At 34.3% G+C, this 16,972-nt stretch overlaps 4 protein-coding genes across 4 annotated transcripts; 3 read left to right on the top strand and 1 right to left on the bottom strand.

Annotated features, from left to right (window-relative positions):
* Nucleotides 1-203: 203 nt before the first annotated feature.
* Nucleotides 204-4,374, bottom strand: NPQ1 (non-photochemical quenching 1). Its single transcript, XM_011078778.3, has 6 exons — nt 4,217-4,374; nt 2,514-2,827; nt 2,238-2,404; nt 1,783-1,879; nt 1,296-1,687; nt 204-837 (listed from the first exon to the last, which is right to left on the bottom strand). The coding sequence occupies exons 2-6, from the start codon at nt 2,793-2,795 to the stop codon at nt 336-338; spliced, it is 1,440 nt and encodes a 479-aa protein (XP_011077080.1). The 5' UTR covers nt 2,796-2,827; nt 4,217-4,374; the 3' UTR covers nt 204-335.
* Nucleotides 4,375-5,251: 877 nt separating this feature from the next.
* On the top strand, nt 5,252-7,068 carry LOC105161215 (putative L-type lectin-domain containing receptor kinase V.8). Its single transcript, XM_020693529.2, has 5 exons — nt 5,252-5,390; nt 5,467-6,027; nt 6,295-6,321; nt 6,400-6,846; nt 6,932-7,068. Exons 1-5 carry the CDS (start codon nt 5,285-5,287, stop codon nt 7,066-7,068), a joined length of 1,278 nt encoding a protein of 425 aa, XP_020549188.1. The 5' UTR covers nt 5,252-5,284.
* An 81-nt stretch (nt 7,069-7,149) lies between these two features.
* On the top strand, nt 7,150-8,100 carry LOC148788542 (serine/threonine-protein kinase BIK1-like). Its single transcript, XM_088879924.1, has 3 exons — nt 7,150-7,398; nt 7,591-7,791; nt 7,943-8,100. Exons 1-3 carry the CDS (start codon nt 7,171-7,173, stop codon nt 7,982-7,984), a joined length of 471 nt encoding a protein of 156 aa, XP_088736050.1. The 5' UTR covers nt 7,150-7,170; the 3' UTR covers nt 7,985-8,100.
* A 5,548-nt stretch (nt 8,101-13,648) lies between these two features.
* LOC105161170 (chitinase-like protein) lies at nt 13,649-16,960 on the top strand. The gene is made up of 5 exons (XM_011078779.3): nt 13,649-14,167; nt 14,445-14,495; nt 15,094-15,227; nt 16,342-16,442; nt 16,542-16,960. Exons 1-5 carry the CDS (start codon nt 13,802-13,804, stop codon nt 16,721-16,723), a joined length of 834 nt encoding a protein of 277 aa, XP_011077081.1. The 5' UTR covers nt 13,649-13,801; the 3' UTR covers nt 16,724-16,960.
* The last annotated feature ends 12 nt before the right edge of the window (nt 16,961-16,972 follow it).

A 16,972-nucleotide genomic window follows, 5' to 3' on the forward strand; every position in this document is an offset into this window, starting at 1 on the left:
AATTTATAATTATTTATTTAGTTCAATAATTAGTAGTAGCATAGCATGGTTAATTATGTCACAATAGTTAATCATATTATGGGTAATGTATGATCTAACTTAAATTAATTCTCGTAGGAATGAGTTATTAATTTATTTCAAAATTTTTTGGTTTCAACAGATACATTGTCACAGTAGAAGATGGGACAAAAAGGGATGCAAGATGGCAAGAACCAAGCCAGACATAGCTGGAACTAATCCTTAGTATCTCCAATCTGAAAAAATAGGTTAATGTATGTACTGTACATTTGACTTAAACAAGCAGGTAATGAAAATCCCTGTTGCTTTACTCCAAATCACCTCAATTTTCTCAAAGGTATTGCTTTCCCAAAAACTCTTTCTACCTCATTTGCCTCCATTTTCAGCTGACTCAAAATATCCATCTCTTCTTTACTTAGCTCCTTGAGGAAGTAATCTTTATCTTTGATCAGCTCTTGAAAGCCTTCAGCTAATCTCTGAAACAATGTGATTTCAGTGTTCTTCACTTTCTCCACTTCCTGTTCTATCTCTTCGACCTCCTTCACGATTATCTCCTCGCCCTCCTCCACTGTCTTCTCCAGTCTCTCGACCAGGGGGGGTTCAGGCCCACAAGTGTTGTCCGTCCTGATGAACTTGTTGAAATCACGGCCGACGTTTTTAGCAGCCTTTTCTAGTTGGGGCACGATGCTTTCAGGCAAAACTGCACTTCTTGTGTATACAACAGCGCCACCATATCCATCCCAGGCGTCGTTTCGGCCTCGATAGTATACGAATATATAGTCGTCTGGTTGGTTTTCCACCTTGGATGAAAGAATATACCTGCTCGAATCATTTGAAAATCCTTTATCAGTTCCATTGCCAAATACAAGATAGAGCCGAATCCATCGTCCTACTGACCAAAGTACATATGTTCTGTAATGATTAGAGCAATACAAATTAACCCAAAAAATTGATTGAGACGAGGACGTTTGAATTGTGTTGCATCATTTGGACACAAAATAACATTAGGTGACTTTCCTTCATTTTTCCTCTTCGTTACTCCTAACTTTACCTATTGCATTTGGATCTTATCAAATTTTATTATCATGCCAAACATCATAAATAACACGTTAGGTTTCGGTCTTGTAAAGTAGACATGTTCAAACTATAACAGCCATATATCCACAGATAACGTTCCTCTGCATGAGTGTCAGAAACTTATACTTCAGGCATGAAATAATAGTGCATTCCAGACTCGATCATATACCAGAAATCAAGTAGAAGGAAAATGGACAAACCAGTCATCTTGGTAGTGAAGAAATTCATTGTCATGATTGTACAATATCCCTGGATATTTTGGATCTTGCACGAATCTCTGTACCGTTGACCGAGTGAAAAAACCAGTATCTGGAGTCTTAATTCGCCAAGATATGTTCCCTACAAGTTTGTTGGATTCTGTATGGAACTCATGCAGTTGGCAATCAAAGGTGTCAAATGTAGGATTCAAACCTCTGGTTATATACCATTTCCCATTGAAGTTATTTATGTCGAAATTCTGCACCAGAACAGTGGGATCCGGTGCTGGGAATTCACCTAGATCAGATTTACGAGGCACACATTTCTTTCGTGAGACTGCACAGTCATTGAATTCATCTACAACACTATTTTCGAACAAATCTCCGCACTTTATCTGTGATAGAGAAGAGGGCCACAAGTAACTTCTGATCAGAACTAGCTCGGCAGGTTCACGACAACATCATAGATTATGGAAGATAAAGGAATTACCTGGCATTCGGTCTCATCAGGTCTGTTATTGCAGGTCTGGAGACATGCAATGTTAGCAGCACACGATGGGTTCGCAATGCACTTGGCAAGCTCCAACCTATTTGAAAATCAAAATTTCTGATCACTCACGCAACAAAAATGAGAGATGTGTCTTGTGGTAAAAATGTTCCCTTACTATGTCTTTGCTCTCCATTGAACCTGTAAAAATTGTTTGTTTTTGTGCTTTATTTTTCATTCTTTGTTTTATACATGTTTCACAACCTGTCTTACAATTTCCCAACATTCATTATGACTTTTACAGCAGCTTTATCTATGTCCTAATTATGCTAACATCATACTCATGGAGTGATATTTTCGTTTTGACAGGTGAAATTCATAGTATACACTGAACTTGCATTTTGATCATGAGTCATATTCATTGCCGAAGCAAGATAGCTATAAGTTCAACAAGATACCTGCACTCCTTCAATAAGCATGCACAGGTTTTTAAAGCATCCACAGCATCAGCTGTTGGAACGATCATCAATGTTAATGTCACTAATATTGCTGCAGTATTGACATAGCTCCATTTCTTCCAAAAAACAAGATTCACCACTTCTCGAAAATCTAATCTCTTTTTGGCCTACAGAAGATTTCTATTAAAAACAAAGAAATAACAAGAGAGTTCTTCAAATATAACATCAGATGTCACAAAGGAAATGATAAAACAAGGGCTGACATTGAGAAGTCACCTCAGCTATAATTGTGTTAATACAACGGCTAGCAGGAGTCGTATCCATTGCTATGGGGAAGAGATTTGGACATCTTGACCCCAAGCTTTTACCCAACTGCTTATTTTTTACCAACTTCAAGTATCGGCATTTCCATTTATTGGCGCCCATTCTCACCATTAGTCTGCCATTAACATCAGCCCCAATCCAGTTATATCTTTGACGACTAGCAAGTCGTGATTTATTATGCAAGAGAATGCTTTCGCCATTAGAAAGTACTCCTGAGTATATTGGAAAAGCCATATTTCACTCGCCTGACTGCCGATCAATGCAACCTGAATGTAATGCGACAAAGTCAGATATGCTTCAGGACTACTAAGAACTAGAGAAGGATCTAATATATCATGTATTCGCTCCCAAATATGACAAGTTGGGAGTTCCGAGTTAAAAGCCTATTTATCTTCATCTTCTCTACAAACAACAGGGCTATGACGAATGTCATGGAGCTCCGACATGTTAGAGTCGATCTAAAGTATGACATCTAGATTGAACGTATCAGTTAAAATGAAGGTCAAATTTCAACCAAATGAACTTTCCACCTTCTAAGACTACTCCAATAGTTTTAGATTAAGGGTTGTGTTGTTGTGACATTTCTTTTAAGGAGATGTACTGTGTGGTTCCTCAACTCTCAAAACATACACCTAACTAGAAGTCCTAGGAATTCTTGTATTCTGTGAATGCCATGAATTTCTTTGCAACACCAGAAGTAATTCGTCCCAATGCTAGAGAAGAGGCAACCATAAAAACAATCCATATGAGCCCCTAGCAGAAAAAACGCTTACGCTAGATACCCAACTATTCAATCCTGTTATGAAATTATGCAAGGGGGCCATTGACCGTTTAAGTTTATATAAAGTCGAAGACTTTCAGATACCAGATATCCACCCACCAGAAGGGTTACTAATACTCCTCGGACAAATGCATCAATCTCCCCCCGCACATTTTCAATGAGGCATCGACTTTTTGATGCATTCAGTACCCAACATGAATGCAGAAAACCTATTATGGAATCATTAATTTCCCCTTGTACTAAATATAACACCATAAGTAACTTTCATATACTCTTAATTCAGGAAAAAAGAAAGAGGGCATCAATCATTAATCATATTCCATCAAATGTTCTACCCAACTGGAAATCTGGGACCTATTTCCAGCATCCTCCACATAACACCCCCCCCCCCCCCAAAAAAAAAAAAAAGAAAAAAGAAGGAATAAAGAAAGATTGGAATTTTTGTATTAAAGCACATTGGTAGCATTAGTACCATTCTCGATTCTTGAACTATATCCAGTAAGCTTCAGGTCCATAGATAATTCATTTTGACATCACAACTACAAAAGGAAACCAAACCAGAACTTCAACTGGCAACTACCTCTTCACACATCCTAGGCCTACTGCTCATCAACACTCACAAGTTTCTGCATAACCAACTTTCCCGAAGCTAAAGAATGTTTTGTGCAATCTTTTCACAGTTCTTCAAGACAAATAATAGTCCCACTACATAACACCAGCCCCGGAAGATACACAGACACGGTGCTACAATAGTTCTTGTTGTAATGCTAAGTTATATCCCTGTAGTCAAATTCCCACTTAATTGAAAAAAAAAAAAGTGTAAACTATGTACATATAAAAAGAAACACAGACACACACAGTAGAAGGCACACACCTTGGAGTTCTGATGCAAGAATGGTTTTCTGGTGCATTTTTAGGGCCATATAGAGAAAGTGAGAGATCAAAGATTACAACTTGGGGAGAAAAGGGGTGGGGGTGACGTGTGGAGTTGAAAGCATGTGGAGTTGGATAAGGATTCTTGTGACTATGAACCCTGCAACGTTGGTTGGTGGGGCTTATGAAAGTGTCGTACGTTTGCAATCTTGCACCTTTCAATTTTCCATGTGTTGTTTTTTGAGTTTATTTTATCTTTTTTGTACTGTAAATAACCTTAATGTATGTATAGCGGTATTTTTAAAGCATATATATATATATCGTTTGACAATATTAAAAAGGAACAAATTATCTTTTTTAAAAAAAATAACAATTTATATTTTTTATATTTTTTAAAATAAATTACTTTATTTTAAAAATCATAGGGAGGTAAATTATTGCATTGCAAAAAATATAGGGAGGTAAATGTTTTTTTTTTGTAAGAAAGTAATTTATTTATTTGTAATGTTACTACAGAGTTGCTAGTATGTTTCTATATATATATATATGTGTACAGAAATCAGTGTCGTCTAAATTATACATTTTTTCATACTCTGTCATCTTAATATTTTTTTAACGTCATTAAGGTAATATCAACGGAATATTTGATGGGGATTCTTTTCCTTATATTGTATTATTGGATTCGAGAGGTAAAATCAATCAAATAATTTTTTTTTTTGTGTTTGTTTTTAAGCAAGTTTCTTATTAAGAAATGTCAAAAAGAATCAATCTTTGGAATTATCAAGTAGTGTTCTAAGAGTTAATTTTTATCTCGTAACCAATGTATTTCATTACCATATCCTCACTACTTACGTTTTGCCAAGCAACGTACAGATCATGATGGTCATCTGCGTGCCAAATTGACGTTAAACACAAGGTTACATGCGTCGCAAATCACTAAGCAAACAAAATATTTAGATAAGAATTCAGTAACATCTTCCTCCATATGTACAAGAACAAGATTCGTGGTTTTCACTTGTTGTCGGAACATAATTTCTGGGAAAAAGTGAGCTAAAATTCTCACAGCAGAATGATGGAAAACATGGGACGCATGAATTTTAAGCTTCCCACTTTGTTCTTGATCATCACTCTTCTTTCTGTTGGAGCCTTTTCTTTGCCATCACCAGGCGATCCAGGTTTGCTCTCTCTCTCTCTCTCTCTCTCTCTCTCTCTCACTGTCGGAATCTTGATGGGATGAAATGCACTTTTCAGCTTGCAGGTTGAATTTCAGCACATTCCCTTACAGGCCAATAGGTGGATGCACTAATGTAAAGGAAAAGCTCAAGGACTGGAATGGTTTCCCCAAAACAAGCTGCTGCCAGAATGTCCTTGTCGTTTTCTCCCACGCCTTAGCCGTTCAGGCTTATAGAGATCCATCAGGGCACATCTTTGTCGGGCGAGAGCAGTGGAGTAACTGCAGTGGACCCTTTCATCTCCAGCCCGAAGTGTCAGTTCAGACCTGTGGCTTTGATGATTTCTTCTACGGTAGTGGCAAATGCTCGACTCTTCGGCTCTCAGACGTGGATCACAACGTCGTTCTCCAGTGCTCCCGTTTCGGTTCTTCTTCGTTTGGTGAGGCCTGTGGAGGCTGCACCTCTGCAATATTGATAGCATTGGATCGAATGTTGCATGATATGAAAGTTGATACAAGTGATCATACTGAGAAAGCTGTCTGTCTTGTTAGTCTTATCGTCTCAGTGATAGCTGGGAAAACGAATAATACCTCAGGGATCGATGATTTCGACAGATGCTTGCCTGCTCTGGCTGTACCAGGTGGGATCATCATCTTTCTCGATTCTTGCCCTGTCGATCAACCAGGACTTTTCTGCTTCTCACCACATACTCGAGCCAAGAATCACCCAATCTTGGTTTGAGGTTATGTTCACAGACGTGTAGATAAGCACACGGCACGTTGGGTATTATCACTCTCAGATGCATCAGCACATGATGCCTAAACACAAACACACAATCACAGACACATGAGCTTTATATGTCTAACTACTGATCTGTCCTCAACTGATTTGGGGTTTTTTTTTACAGAATTGGTGAATTACATCAAACTCAATAGTAAGTAAAAGTCCATCTAAGTGTCTAGGTTAGCATATATAATAGCACAATACTTAACTGAAACACTGAATTTATCAGGTAATGTGGCTGAAGCTCTGTTGTCAGTGACTCTGGTGATGATTGCGTTAACGGCTGTCGTCACGCTGATAACATGCGTGCGGAAGAATCAAGAGCAAGAGAAGAAACCTCTCCTGAACAAAGACGTTATGGCCACATGCTCTGGTCTCTACCGGTTCTCCAAAGCTGAGATTGGGAATGCAATCAACTGTGGGAATATAAAGGTTTGCTTAGGAAGCGGCCGTGCAGGGCGCGTCTACAAGGGCATGCTTCCCAGTGGACAAGTAGTGGCAATCAAGCAGATATACAGGATTAATACGTTGGATACATTTACTGGGGAAATTGAACTTCTTTCGAGAGTCAGGCATCCAAACATCGTGTGTCTTTTAGGTTACTGCATTGAAAATTGGGAACAATATTTAGTCTATGAATACTGTTCTAATGGAAATTTAGCTCAGCATCTCCTAAGTATGTCAGTTTCGGCATTTTTACTAAGTTTGTGTCTGAGTGAACACCACATCATCTCATGATCACTTTGTCTGTCCATTTACAGGGAAAGACACTGTCCTAACATGGGATTTAAGAGTCAAAATCTTGAGGGACTGTGCATTTGCACTCAAGTATCTCCATAATCACGTCGATGGCAGCATCATTCACAGAGATATCAAGGCAAAACTCAGTACTTCATAACATGAATTAGTGTCATTTACTTATAAAAAGCACTTATATATTTTTTACAACAGTCGATGATTCTTGTCTTTGCAGCCGACGAACATTCTCCTGACTCATGATATGAAACCAAAGCTGTCTGGTTTTGGACTCTTTGAAAGCTTAAGGATGGAACAGATTCGAGTGTTTCCAGATGTTTGGGTAGGTTATATGGATCCTGAATATTTTATGAGTGGCGGAATGAGTAGCGCAAGTGACATCTACAGTTTTGGCATTGTCATTCTGCAAGTTTTGTCTGCGCTGAGACTGATACAACTTGACCTGGATGCAAGAGAACATCTCAAAAGAAAGGTTACCTATCTCATTGCATCAACACAAATTTATGTACACACACACACACACAACACCTAGTTACTGTCCTTAGAACAGATCTCAGGGACTATATGCCATCTATGTAACTCTTACATCGACAAGTGACTCGTATTACCAACTGAGCCGACATATACTGCGAAGAGGTACTGAATCTTGAGAAAACGGTTGCAGGCAACCGATGTGAACATGGGAAAACGACCGGTGACAGATTTTCAAGACCCCAGGATCCGAGAAAGTATTATCACTGCAGATTTTGAGTCCATGCTGCAAACAGCAGTCCTCTGCATAAGCAGCTCAAGCACGGCACGTCCCACGATAGATTTCATCTCCGAAGAGCTGGACAAGGCTTGGAAACACACACAGCTTGAGATGGTTAGTTAGTTCTCACACACACTAGTGTGGTCCTTAGTCTATATTATGTGCTTATGCTACGTAATGTCTTTTTACAATGAGAACAAACACTGTTACATGTTACTCATAATGTCACAAGTTTAACTCATGACATGGTTTGATTGGGTTGCAGACAGCAAGGGAGGATAAGAGCTTATTACCGACAACACCATGAAAATCACTCGAGCTAGATCGTGCATGAGTTAGATACGTGTGTAGTTAATTTCTTAGTTCTTCCTTTTTGTTGAGAATCTTTATGTGATGTTTCATGCAAATAATCGGATTGGATTTCCTGTTATATTATCTTTTTCATTTCATGTATATACGGCACGTGTATAAAATATTTTCTTAAATAAAATTGATAGCATAATCTTTATACACATAACATATATATACATATATATATATAATGGAATAACGAATGTAATAAAAAATTCAATCCGAACAAGAATAGGACATAGAACAGTTATGTATTTGTATAATTTTCTTTTTTCAACTTTTTTTTGTGTGGTTCTTAAATTTTAGTGAGAAAAGTTTTAAAATAACAGTATTTTTTTTATTTTTTATTTTTAACTGTGTAGCAACTAGGGGTGCAAGTTGAGTGGAGCCAGCTTGAATCGAGCTCGAGCTCGAGCTCGAGATATATTTCTTGTATTTCTAATTTTTTATAAATATTATTTAAGTACATATTTAATGTTATGTCAAGTTTATATTCAAAAGTTACCATATATTAGAATCATTAGTCAATATATCACTTATTTTAATTTTATATAATAATAAGATACAGTATTTTTATTTTATTATTTAGAGACATGCTTAAGCAACAATTTAGTAAGTTTTGATACTTTTTTGCAAATAAATATTTAAAATTCATCATAAATTAGAATTATTAGTTAATATCTTATATTTTAGTTTTAGATGATATTAAATATAGCATTTTAGTTTATATTATTCAAAAATCAAGTTTAATCAATATTTTAGTATATCTTTATTATTTGTTTATAAATAAATATTTAATATAATGCATATGAATTTTATCTTTATAATTTTAATATCTACTAAAATAAAATATTGTGCTTAAAATTCACCACAAATTAGAATTGTTGGTCTTCTTATGAATATTTCTTTCCTGGTTCTTATTTAAATTTTTTAATAATATATTTCACATGGTACAATAGTCCATATTTTTTAAAATTTAAATATTTTAGAAAAAACATTAACTGAGCTCGAGCTGCTGGAGCTTGCGAGCTCGAGCTCGCACAGCTTGTTCGAGCTCTACCACGACCTCGACTTGTGTTAATCGAACTCGAGTTTGAGCTCAGATTTTCAGCCTAGTTCAGCTCGTCTGCACCCCTAGTAGCAACCAATCAAATAAAAACTTAACTATTAATACGATAAAAAAAACATTTAAAAAAAATTGAAGTGTATTGATTTTTCTTTGTTCTTAATTAACTAAAATGTCCCTATAATGTATGTAAAATTACCATTGTCAAATTGACTTTTTTTTAAGGATTTTTAAATTTTTTTTTTTTTGCATTTTCATCTCTCCTAAAGACATAAATACTTTTGTTCTTCAATATATTTAGATTGATAAAAAAAATTACATTACAAAAATTAATATACTAAATTTTATTTTTTAAATCTAAATATCTACATAAATATAAATGTTAAGCAATTATGATAATTATAATTTATAAATTAATTTAAATTTATTTATTGATTATATTATTCTCTGTAAAAAAATTTGTAGATAAATTATTGTTATAAGTATTTAAAATAAAAAAGAAATCCTATATATATATATATATATATAGATTGCAGAGAAATTGGTTAATTAAATATCTAATCAGTACTACAGCTATATAAAAATTATTTTTAATGAACATAATTAAAAAGAAAATTTTTATTTTTTAAAATTGGGCTGTCGACCCCGCACCTAAGGGCGACGACGTTCTTTCTTGTTGTCCAAGTGATTTGCCATTGCCCAAATCTAATTTGGACAAGCCGATATCACCAACTTTGGGAGCGACGGTAAGGACACCGCCCCCCCATTTGCGGCAACAATGGGGGTGGGGGTGGGGGTGGAGTGGGCTGGAGTAGGGATTTTTTAATTTTTTTTAGGAAACATTATATAATAATTTTTTGTATTATATTAAAATTTTATCTGTGTTAAATAAATAGTCATAAGAGATATGTGAATTTTGAAATCTTGCAAAAAAGATCCCCTCCGTTCAGAACTAATGGAAGGTGTTGTACACGTGGTGAAAATGAGAGTATGGACCTTTTTTTTTATTACCCTATTTTAGAGTTTTTGGTAGTGCAATGGTTCAAAATACCATTCTCCTCCACTACAAATACAACTTAACATCCTCCCACAAACATACTATACAAAAATAAGATTTTAAGTGGCAACTGTCCGATTTGCCCTTTGTATTTAAATATAAATAACACTTATAATATTATATATTATTAATTAAATTAAATTATTTATTTAATTTGAATATATTTTAATATTTATTTATAAAATATACTAAATAAATATAAAAATATCTAAAAACTATATCAATATTTTTAACTTGTATAAAATATTATGTTAAAATTATTAATATATATTTAGATTAAATATTTAATATATTTTTTTATTTTTAAATTTTATTAAATTAATTACTTTTACCAAATTATTAATTAATTTAAATATATTTTAATATTTATTTATAAGATATACTAATAAATATAAAAATACCTAAACATTATATCAATTTTTTTAACTTATATAAATATTATATTAAAATTATTAATATATATTTAAATTAAACATTTAATGATTTTAATTATTTTTAAATTTTGTTAAATTAAATAATTTTACTTAATTTTTATTTAATTTAAATATATTTTAATATTTATTTATAAATATATTAAATAATAAAATACCTAAAAATTATATCACTTTTTTTTTATATAAATATTAAAATTAAAATTTTAATATTTTTTATTTTTAAATTTTATTAAATTAAATATTTTTACTTAATTTTTTTTTGACAATCTTCTTCTCCGTCGCCGACAATGATAAAAATGGGCAAGCTTGGCCTTGTTGGAATCATCTGGACGAGAGTCTCAGGCCACGATTCGTCCAGATGGCGGCGAATCAAAGGCAAGAAACTTCACAGCGAAAATGAGCTTAAAATTTTTGGATCTCAGCAAAAATTTGATGAAAATGAGCAAAGTTGGTCTCATTCGAATCGTCAGATCGAGGTGAGTCTAGTGGTAGTGATCCGAGATCGGAATTCATCCGGACGGCGATAAGTCGATGCCAAGAAGCTTTGACGATCGTGCTCGGAGCCTACTCTCTCTAGTCAATGAAAATTCGAATTGATAGTACAAATATGTTCGTCTTAAGGAGAGATTTCGAATGGTGTAAGCCATGATTGAAAATTCATTCAGACGATGCTGGAATCTTATAAGACAGAAGATTTTGGAGAAATACTTATATTATGTTATATATAATGCATATATAAATACATATAAATATAAAATATATTTAAATTACTTAAGATTTGGATACGTTTATTTTTTACATTCAAATATCAATGGTTGTTATAAGAATGGTATAATAGTCAATTTAGCAAAAAATTAACGCCGTTAGGTTTTATCTAATGGAAGGGGAGAGTATGCAATATTTTGAGAAACACAGGAATTTTTTTGCCTATTCTTTTAGCATAGGGGTTTTTAGCTAAATTTTAAAAATACAGGGGAATTTTATGCAATTTATCCTTTTTTATATATAATAATAATTTAATTTATATAAATATTAATTATTTATATATAATATAAATTAAATAATTTATTGAATTCAAACTTTTTATTTTTTTTAAATCTAATTATTGAAATTAATTGATTAGATCTTACGATCATTATATAATCAAAGAAGATCCAAAAATTACTAGTATAAGAAATAATATATAATAAAAAAAGACATAATAGTAAAAAAAAAATTAACACCATTAAGTTAATTTAACAGAGAGGGACAAGTAAGCTATGTTTAATAAAATAGAGGGGGATAACCTATTTCTTAAATACCGGGAGATTTTTAGCCAAGTTCTTAAAAAATATAGGGGTTTTATGCTATTTAGCCTAAATTGTATACTTATTTAAATTAAAATTAAAATATAGAAAATATTTTTTAAGTATTATTAGATATCCAAATAAGAGTTAGATGATATTACTGATTAATCTATCCAAAATAATCTGGTGATTTTTTTGTATAAAGATAAACAATCGTACACTTATCTAAATTTAAATAAAAATATTATTTTTTTGTTACGTCACAAAATAAAACTCAGAGGCTATTCAAGTATGCACATACTCGACACTTACTCAATACCTTCTACATTCTTATTTTACTATATTAGCCGTTGTGGCACGTTATACATATGTGTATATTGAAAATACTCTTTAACATTTTAAAATATATTATAAATAAAATAAAATATTATAGACCAACACACCACATCTATACTAATAAAATTTTTATTCACAAAGAGTGGTTACTTATACCACGATATTAATTTTTTAAATTACAAAAATATCTCTTATATATTTTTCAATTACCCCAACTCAAATTCTTATTCTCCTCTATATATTTATACTATCTATCTATAATATATAAAAAAATATTTTTTTACACTCACAATTGGTGGTTAGTATTACAGCTGTACCAATTTTTAAATATGATTATTATACCCCTGATTAGTTAATTTTAGAAACTAACTACCATTGCCTTTTTTTTTTTTTTTTTATAACTATCAATTTTGATGTAGGTCCAATAAGAAAAAGCAAATTGGAACAACAATTTTTTAAAAATGGCAATTTAAGGATAAAAAAAAACCTTAATTTAGTTGGAATTACGCACATGGCGTGCACGTGACCTCCTAATTTTGGCAATTTCTTCAAATTACGACAACTTGGCATGTGTTGATAAAAAAAATTTAGTCTAAACTTATGTGATAAGAATGACGTGTTTAAAAAATTCGCGTTACCCCCACCAACTCACTTGGGGTCCTTCAAGGAAAAATAAACAGCACTATAACCACCACCCACTACCATCTCACTGACTGTAGCCTCCATTGTCATTGTTGTGCCGTCGTTGGCTGGTGTCTGAAAAATTTTACGGCAACTTTTTGGCCACGGGCACCACCCTTCGCCTCGTCGTTCGTAGGCAATGTCAGCTCCACCTTGTTGCTGATGCGCCCCCGTCTAAAAGCTATTTTCTGTCACACTACTAGCAAAATAGTTCCCAACTCACAACGATAATTTTGAGCTTATACCCATTCATTTTGGTTACCATATTGTTATTTCCCACTTCATCTCCTTTTTTGCCACTTCGCACTATTATCGCGCCTCTCTCTTCGCCAATCGTCGCCATCAACCCTACTCATTCAGGTGGACTACCACCACCATCACTTCATTTCCTCACAAGAAGCATTTTTCCCCTGATTTATTTTTGTCTCCGGCCAATCTTTTTTCGTAACCAATGTCTTCATTTTCCACCCCTCCCCGCCCTTTTGCTGGCAACCATTCGCAGATTGTCATCCTTTGTTTTTGCCACAAAATGAGTTTGCAAAGGTGACGTGATTTTATTAAACACATCAAAAAAATTATTCACGTATGTCAAATATAGTCAAAAGTTGAAGAAGTTTTCAACATTAGGGGGTTACGTGCGCATCATGCGCATTATTCTAGTTTAATTAGACTTTTTTTTTTATCCTTAAATTGCCATTTTTTAAAAACTATTTTTCACAATTTTCTAGATCAAAATTGACAACAACGCTTGGATCAAAATTGTAGTTTTCCCTTGATTTTTTTTATTTTTCGAAAACAACTCCCCTTGCAATAAAGTATTGTACCTCCAGCAGCAAAATCAGTTCCCTGTTTGAGTACTTGTTTTCTGTCTGAGTTTCCAAAGTACAATACCCAATAGCTATCGCCCCAAGTCATGGGAGCTCCCACACCCACGGCCACCGGCCTACTCACCGCCGATTCTCCTACTATTCTTCTTCCGAGAAAGCTCGGGTTTTCAAGATGCTCGCATGGGGTTTTCAGCTTCAGCCTCAAGCTTAAACCACCGAGAAGGAGTGGGTTCTGCCTCAGATTCTCCTGCTCATTGGAGAACTCTGATGCCCAGAAGGCCCCGTCTCAGAGTTATTTCCAAAACGGCGATGTCGTGTCGGGATCCCGGATTGGGGATGAATTGTTGAAATTTGAAGTGAGAAGCGCGTCTACTCCAGCTAGTGTGATTTCAGCCCCTAAATTGAGCCTGGGTGATCAGGCTTTCTTGCTCCTTGCCTTCATTGGTTGCACGGTAATTTACCCCTCCTCCTCCCCTCCCTTTTAGTGTAATGAATGGGATTTCCATATTGTTTATTGCATATTAATTCTCTCTCTCTCTCTCTCTCTCATGGGGTGTATGCGTCAACTATGAAGATTTTATGCATGGGTGTATTCTGATTTTTGTTCTTTTGGCCCAGTGGAATTAGCTCATCATTTGTATCTTTATTCTTTCTTCATTTTTTTTCCTCCGATGAATTTACTGCGGTTGAGTTTATTCAGTATAATGATGATACATTCATGATATGCAGACTGCTGCTGCCTTCACCAGTCTTGTTATTGCAGCCGTGCCAACATTATTTGTAAGTATGCTTTTCTCTTTTCCAAGTTGTTGTACAGGATATTTCTTCCAATTCAATTTTTCATTTTATCTTAAAATGGGCTTATCATAGAAAATTATACAATCTTCATCACGCCACTGTTAAATTTTCATTACATGGCTTATATTAAATGTACCAGTAAAGAGAACGAAACATAAAAAGTGAAACTGTAGAAGTTGAGACAAAGAGATGGATAATTTTGAAAAATTTTATTGCTCTTATGGATTCTACTAAGGATGCTAGTTCTTTTGAGTTTCATGGATCTAATGGTTGAAGTTTTAAAATAATTCTTGCTTCGGATGCAGTGTGATCTAGTTACGATTTAAATGGATAAATTGCCTGCAATTTACCTTACAGTGAATATCTCCGAACACACTTTTTCCCAACTTCTTTTGGGGGCTTGGGTTGTTGCACTGAGGGGTGTGTGTGAAACTGAAAGTTGAAAGGATAGAATATTACATACAACATAAAATGCTTTGCAAAGCAATGGAAAAAAGAACTAAAGAGATGCAGCTTTAATATGGTCTCTATGGCTTAAACGGGCCGGGTTTTACAAATCTTTGGCCTCCTTTTTTTTTAGGCAATGCGAAGGGCAGCAATATCTCTTTCAAGATTAGCTGATACTGCTCGTGGGGAGCTTCCCAGTACAATGGCCGCAATCAGGTTGTCGGGCATGGAAATCAGTGATCTCACACTAGAACTAAGTGACTTAAGGTATTTAATCTTTTCTGCATTTTGTTTATGCCAAGCCACTTGAGTTCTTGTAGAAAACCAATTAGCTAATGCTAAGAGATGATTTTTTCTAAAGAGTTGGCTGATATTCATTTTGCACCAAAATTGATTGTTAGAGTCGCCAGCCGAAAGGTATAGTTCCTTTTCTTGAGAAATTTGAAGTAATGTTCAACTGCCTCCCAAGTGAATTTTGTGGATTTAAAGTCCTAGTGGAAAAGCTGAGATAGTACCATATCGAGATTGCTAGACCACTTTTTAGCCCATGAATCAGTGGCTGAGTAATTCGAGGTTCTTGTGTTTGCGCCTGTGTGTGATTGTTGTATTCTACCAAGCCTGTGCATATGTGATCTTTATAGGACTGCAATAAAAGTAGCATGAATATTCAACTCTGGAAGTAGGATTTTTCCCTCTTAAGTAATGTAACCTATAAAGATAAAATCTGTTAACTTTTGATGTTATTGACATGATATCATTAACATGTTTATAAAGTTATTTCCAGATTGTCTAATAGAATAGAATTCTTCAGTATGCTATAAAATAGGAAAATAAAAGTAAACAATAAAATAAATGCATGTATAATTATATTGACAGCACACAGGTGGCATGTTAAATTGTTCAATTTGTTATGTAACTTATAATATCCCTTGTTGGCTACTAAAATTTACTAAAGTCTGGCATTTATTAATTCACATATTATTTGAAAGTCATTATTCAAATATTTTGTATTACACTTTCAAAACTAGTAAGTTTACTGATCAATAGAGCTATTAATTTGGTAACTTGGTGATTAGCACATACAAAAGCTTAGAACAAGCTGGAGGCATATACCCCAATTTTGATTTGTCTGTGAGGTTAAGATCTCTGTAATTCCCTATTCCTCAAGACAAAGATAGAGTGAATTCGAACCATTGTTCTAGCTCATTTCTGTTGATTAATGTGGTAGTTAGTGAAATATGTATGGCCTATCCTAGAATGAAATTAAAGACTATAGTACTACTTGCAGCTGGGAAATGCCTGTTTTCCTCATTGAGAGATTAAAAGCTATACAATTGGTATTTCTCAAAAAATAATGTCTTCTGTTCCATCTGGTTCTCAGCCAAGAAATAGCAGATGGGGTTAACAAATCTGCTCAAGCGGTGCAAGCAGCAGAAGCTGGAATCCGACAAATAGGTTCACTTGCTCGCCAACAAACCATGTGTAAGATGTTCATTCTTTTGTTTAATAGTCACAGCAGAAACTTCTGGTTTTGTATACTTTCTTTTTCTGGATCATAACAGTTGGTATTTGTGTGAAAAGCCATGATTCAGGAAAGAGCAAGCCTACCAATCATCTCGCTGCAACCAGTGGTGGCAGGGGCTGCAAAGAAGACTTCTCGTGCTGTAGGTCAAGCCACTAAGACTTTCTTGAATATCATCTCACGAGGTGAGCATGACTTAGCAGGTGAAGATGGTAATTCTACCGACAGGATAGAAAGTTGAGAAATTCTGTTGAGAAGCTAATCTACAGATTGCGTGAATATAGCAAGAGGGCGATGCTCAAGTTGGTAGGTAATCAGCAGAATGCACTTGCAAGTTCTCCTCCACACACGGAAGTAATGCAAACAGAGACTTTCGTGACATCTTTACATGTATATATCCCGTTATCTTTTCCAAAACAAGGAAAAATGATCCAAGTGTAAACTTTAGTGTTGATCTATTTAAAATTTATTGTGAACTGATTGCGGAATC

The sequence above is a fragment of the Sesamum indicum genome, linkage group LG4 (assembly GCF_026168435.1).
Source record: "Sesamum indicum cultivar Baizhima isolate 11 linkage group LG4, ASM2616843v1, whole genome shotgun sequence".
NCBI lineage: Eukaryota > Viridiplantae > Streptophyta > Magnoliopsida > Lamiales > Pedaliaceae > Sesamum > Sesamum indicum.

Excerpts from the sequence above, each read along its gene's own strand:
- NPQ1 (XM_011078778.3), bottom strand. The coding sequence starts at position 2,795 with ATGGCTTTTCCAATATACTCAGGAGTACTTTCTAATGGCGAAAGCATT. Across the intron at positions 2,405-2,513 it reads TTAACACAATTATAGCTGAG|GCCAAAAAGAGATTAGATTT; the intron begins GTGACTTCTCAA and ends AATCTTCTGTAG. Across the intron at positions 1,688-1,782 it reads CTGATGAGACCGAATGCCAG|ATAAAGTGCGGAGATTTGTT; the intron begins GTAATTCCTTTA and ends TCTCTATCACAG.
- LOC105161215 (XM_020693529.2), top strand. The coding sequence starts at position 5,285 with ATGATGGAAAACATGGGACGCATGAATTTTAAGCTTCCCACTTTGTTC. Across the intron at positions 5,391-5,466 it reads GCCATCACCAGGCGATCCAG|CTTGCAGGTTGAATTTCAGC; the intron begins GTTTGCTCTCTC and ends TGCACTTTTCAG. Across the intron at positions 6,847-6,931 it reads TTTAGCTCAGCATCTCCTAA|GGAAAGACACTGTCCTAACA; the intron begins GTATGTCAGTTT and ends GTCCATTTACAG.
- LOC148788542 (XM_088879924.1), top strand. The coding sequence starts at position 7,171 with ATGAAACCAAAGCTGTCTGGTTTTGGACTCTTTGAAAGCTTAAGGATG. Across the intron at positions 7,399-7,590 it reads GAGAACATCTCAAAAGAAAG|GCAACCGATGTGAACATGGG; the intron begins GTTACCTATCTC and ends AAACGGTTGCAG. Across the intron at positions 7,792-7,942 it reads AACACACACAGCTTGAGATG|ACAGCAAGGGAGGATAAGAG; the intron begins GTTAGTTAGTTC and ends ATTGGGTTGCAG.
- LOC105161170 (XM_011078779.3), top strand. The coding sequence starts at position 13,802 with ATGGGAGCTCCCACACCCACGGCCACCGGCCTACTCACCGCCGATTCT. Across the intron at positions 14,496-15,093 it reads CAGCCGTGCCAACATTATTT|GCAATGCGAAGGGCAGCAAT; the intron begins GTAAGTATGCTT and ends CTTTTTTTTTAG. Across the intron at positions 16,443-16,541 it reads TGCTCGCCAACAAACCATGT|CCATGATTCAGGAAAGAGCA; the intron begins GTAAGATGTTCA and ends TTGTGTGAAAAG.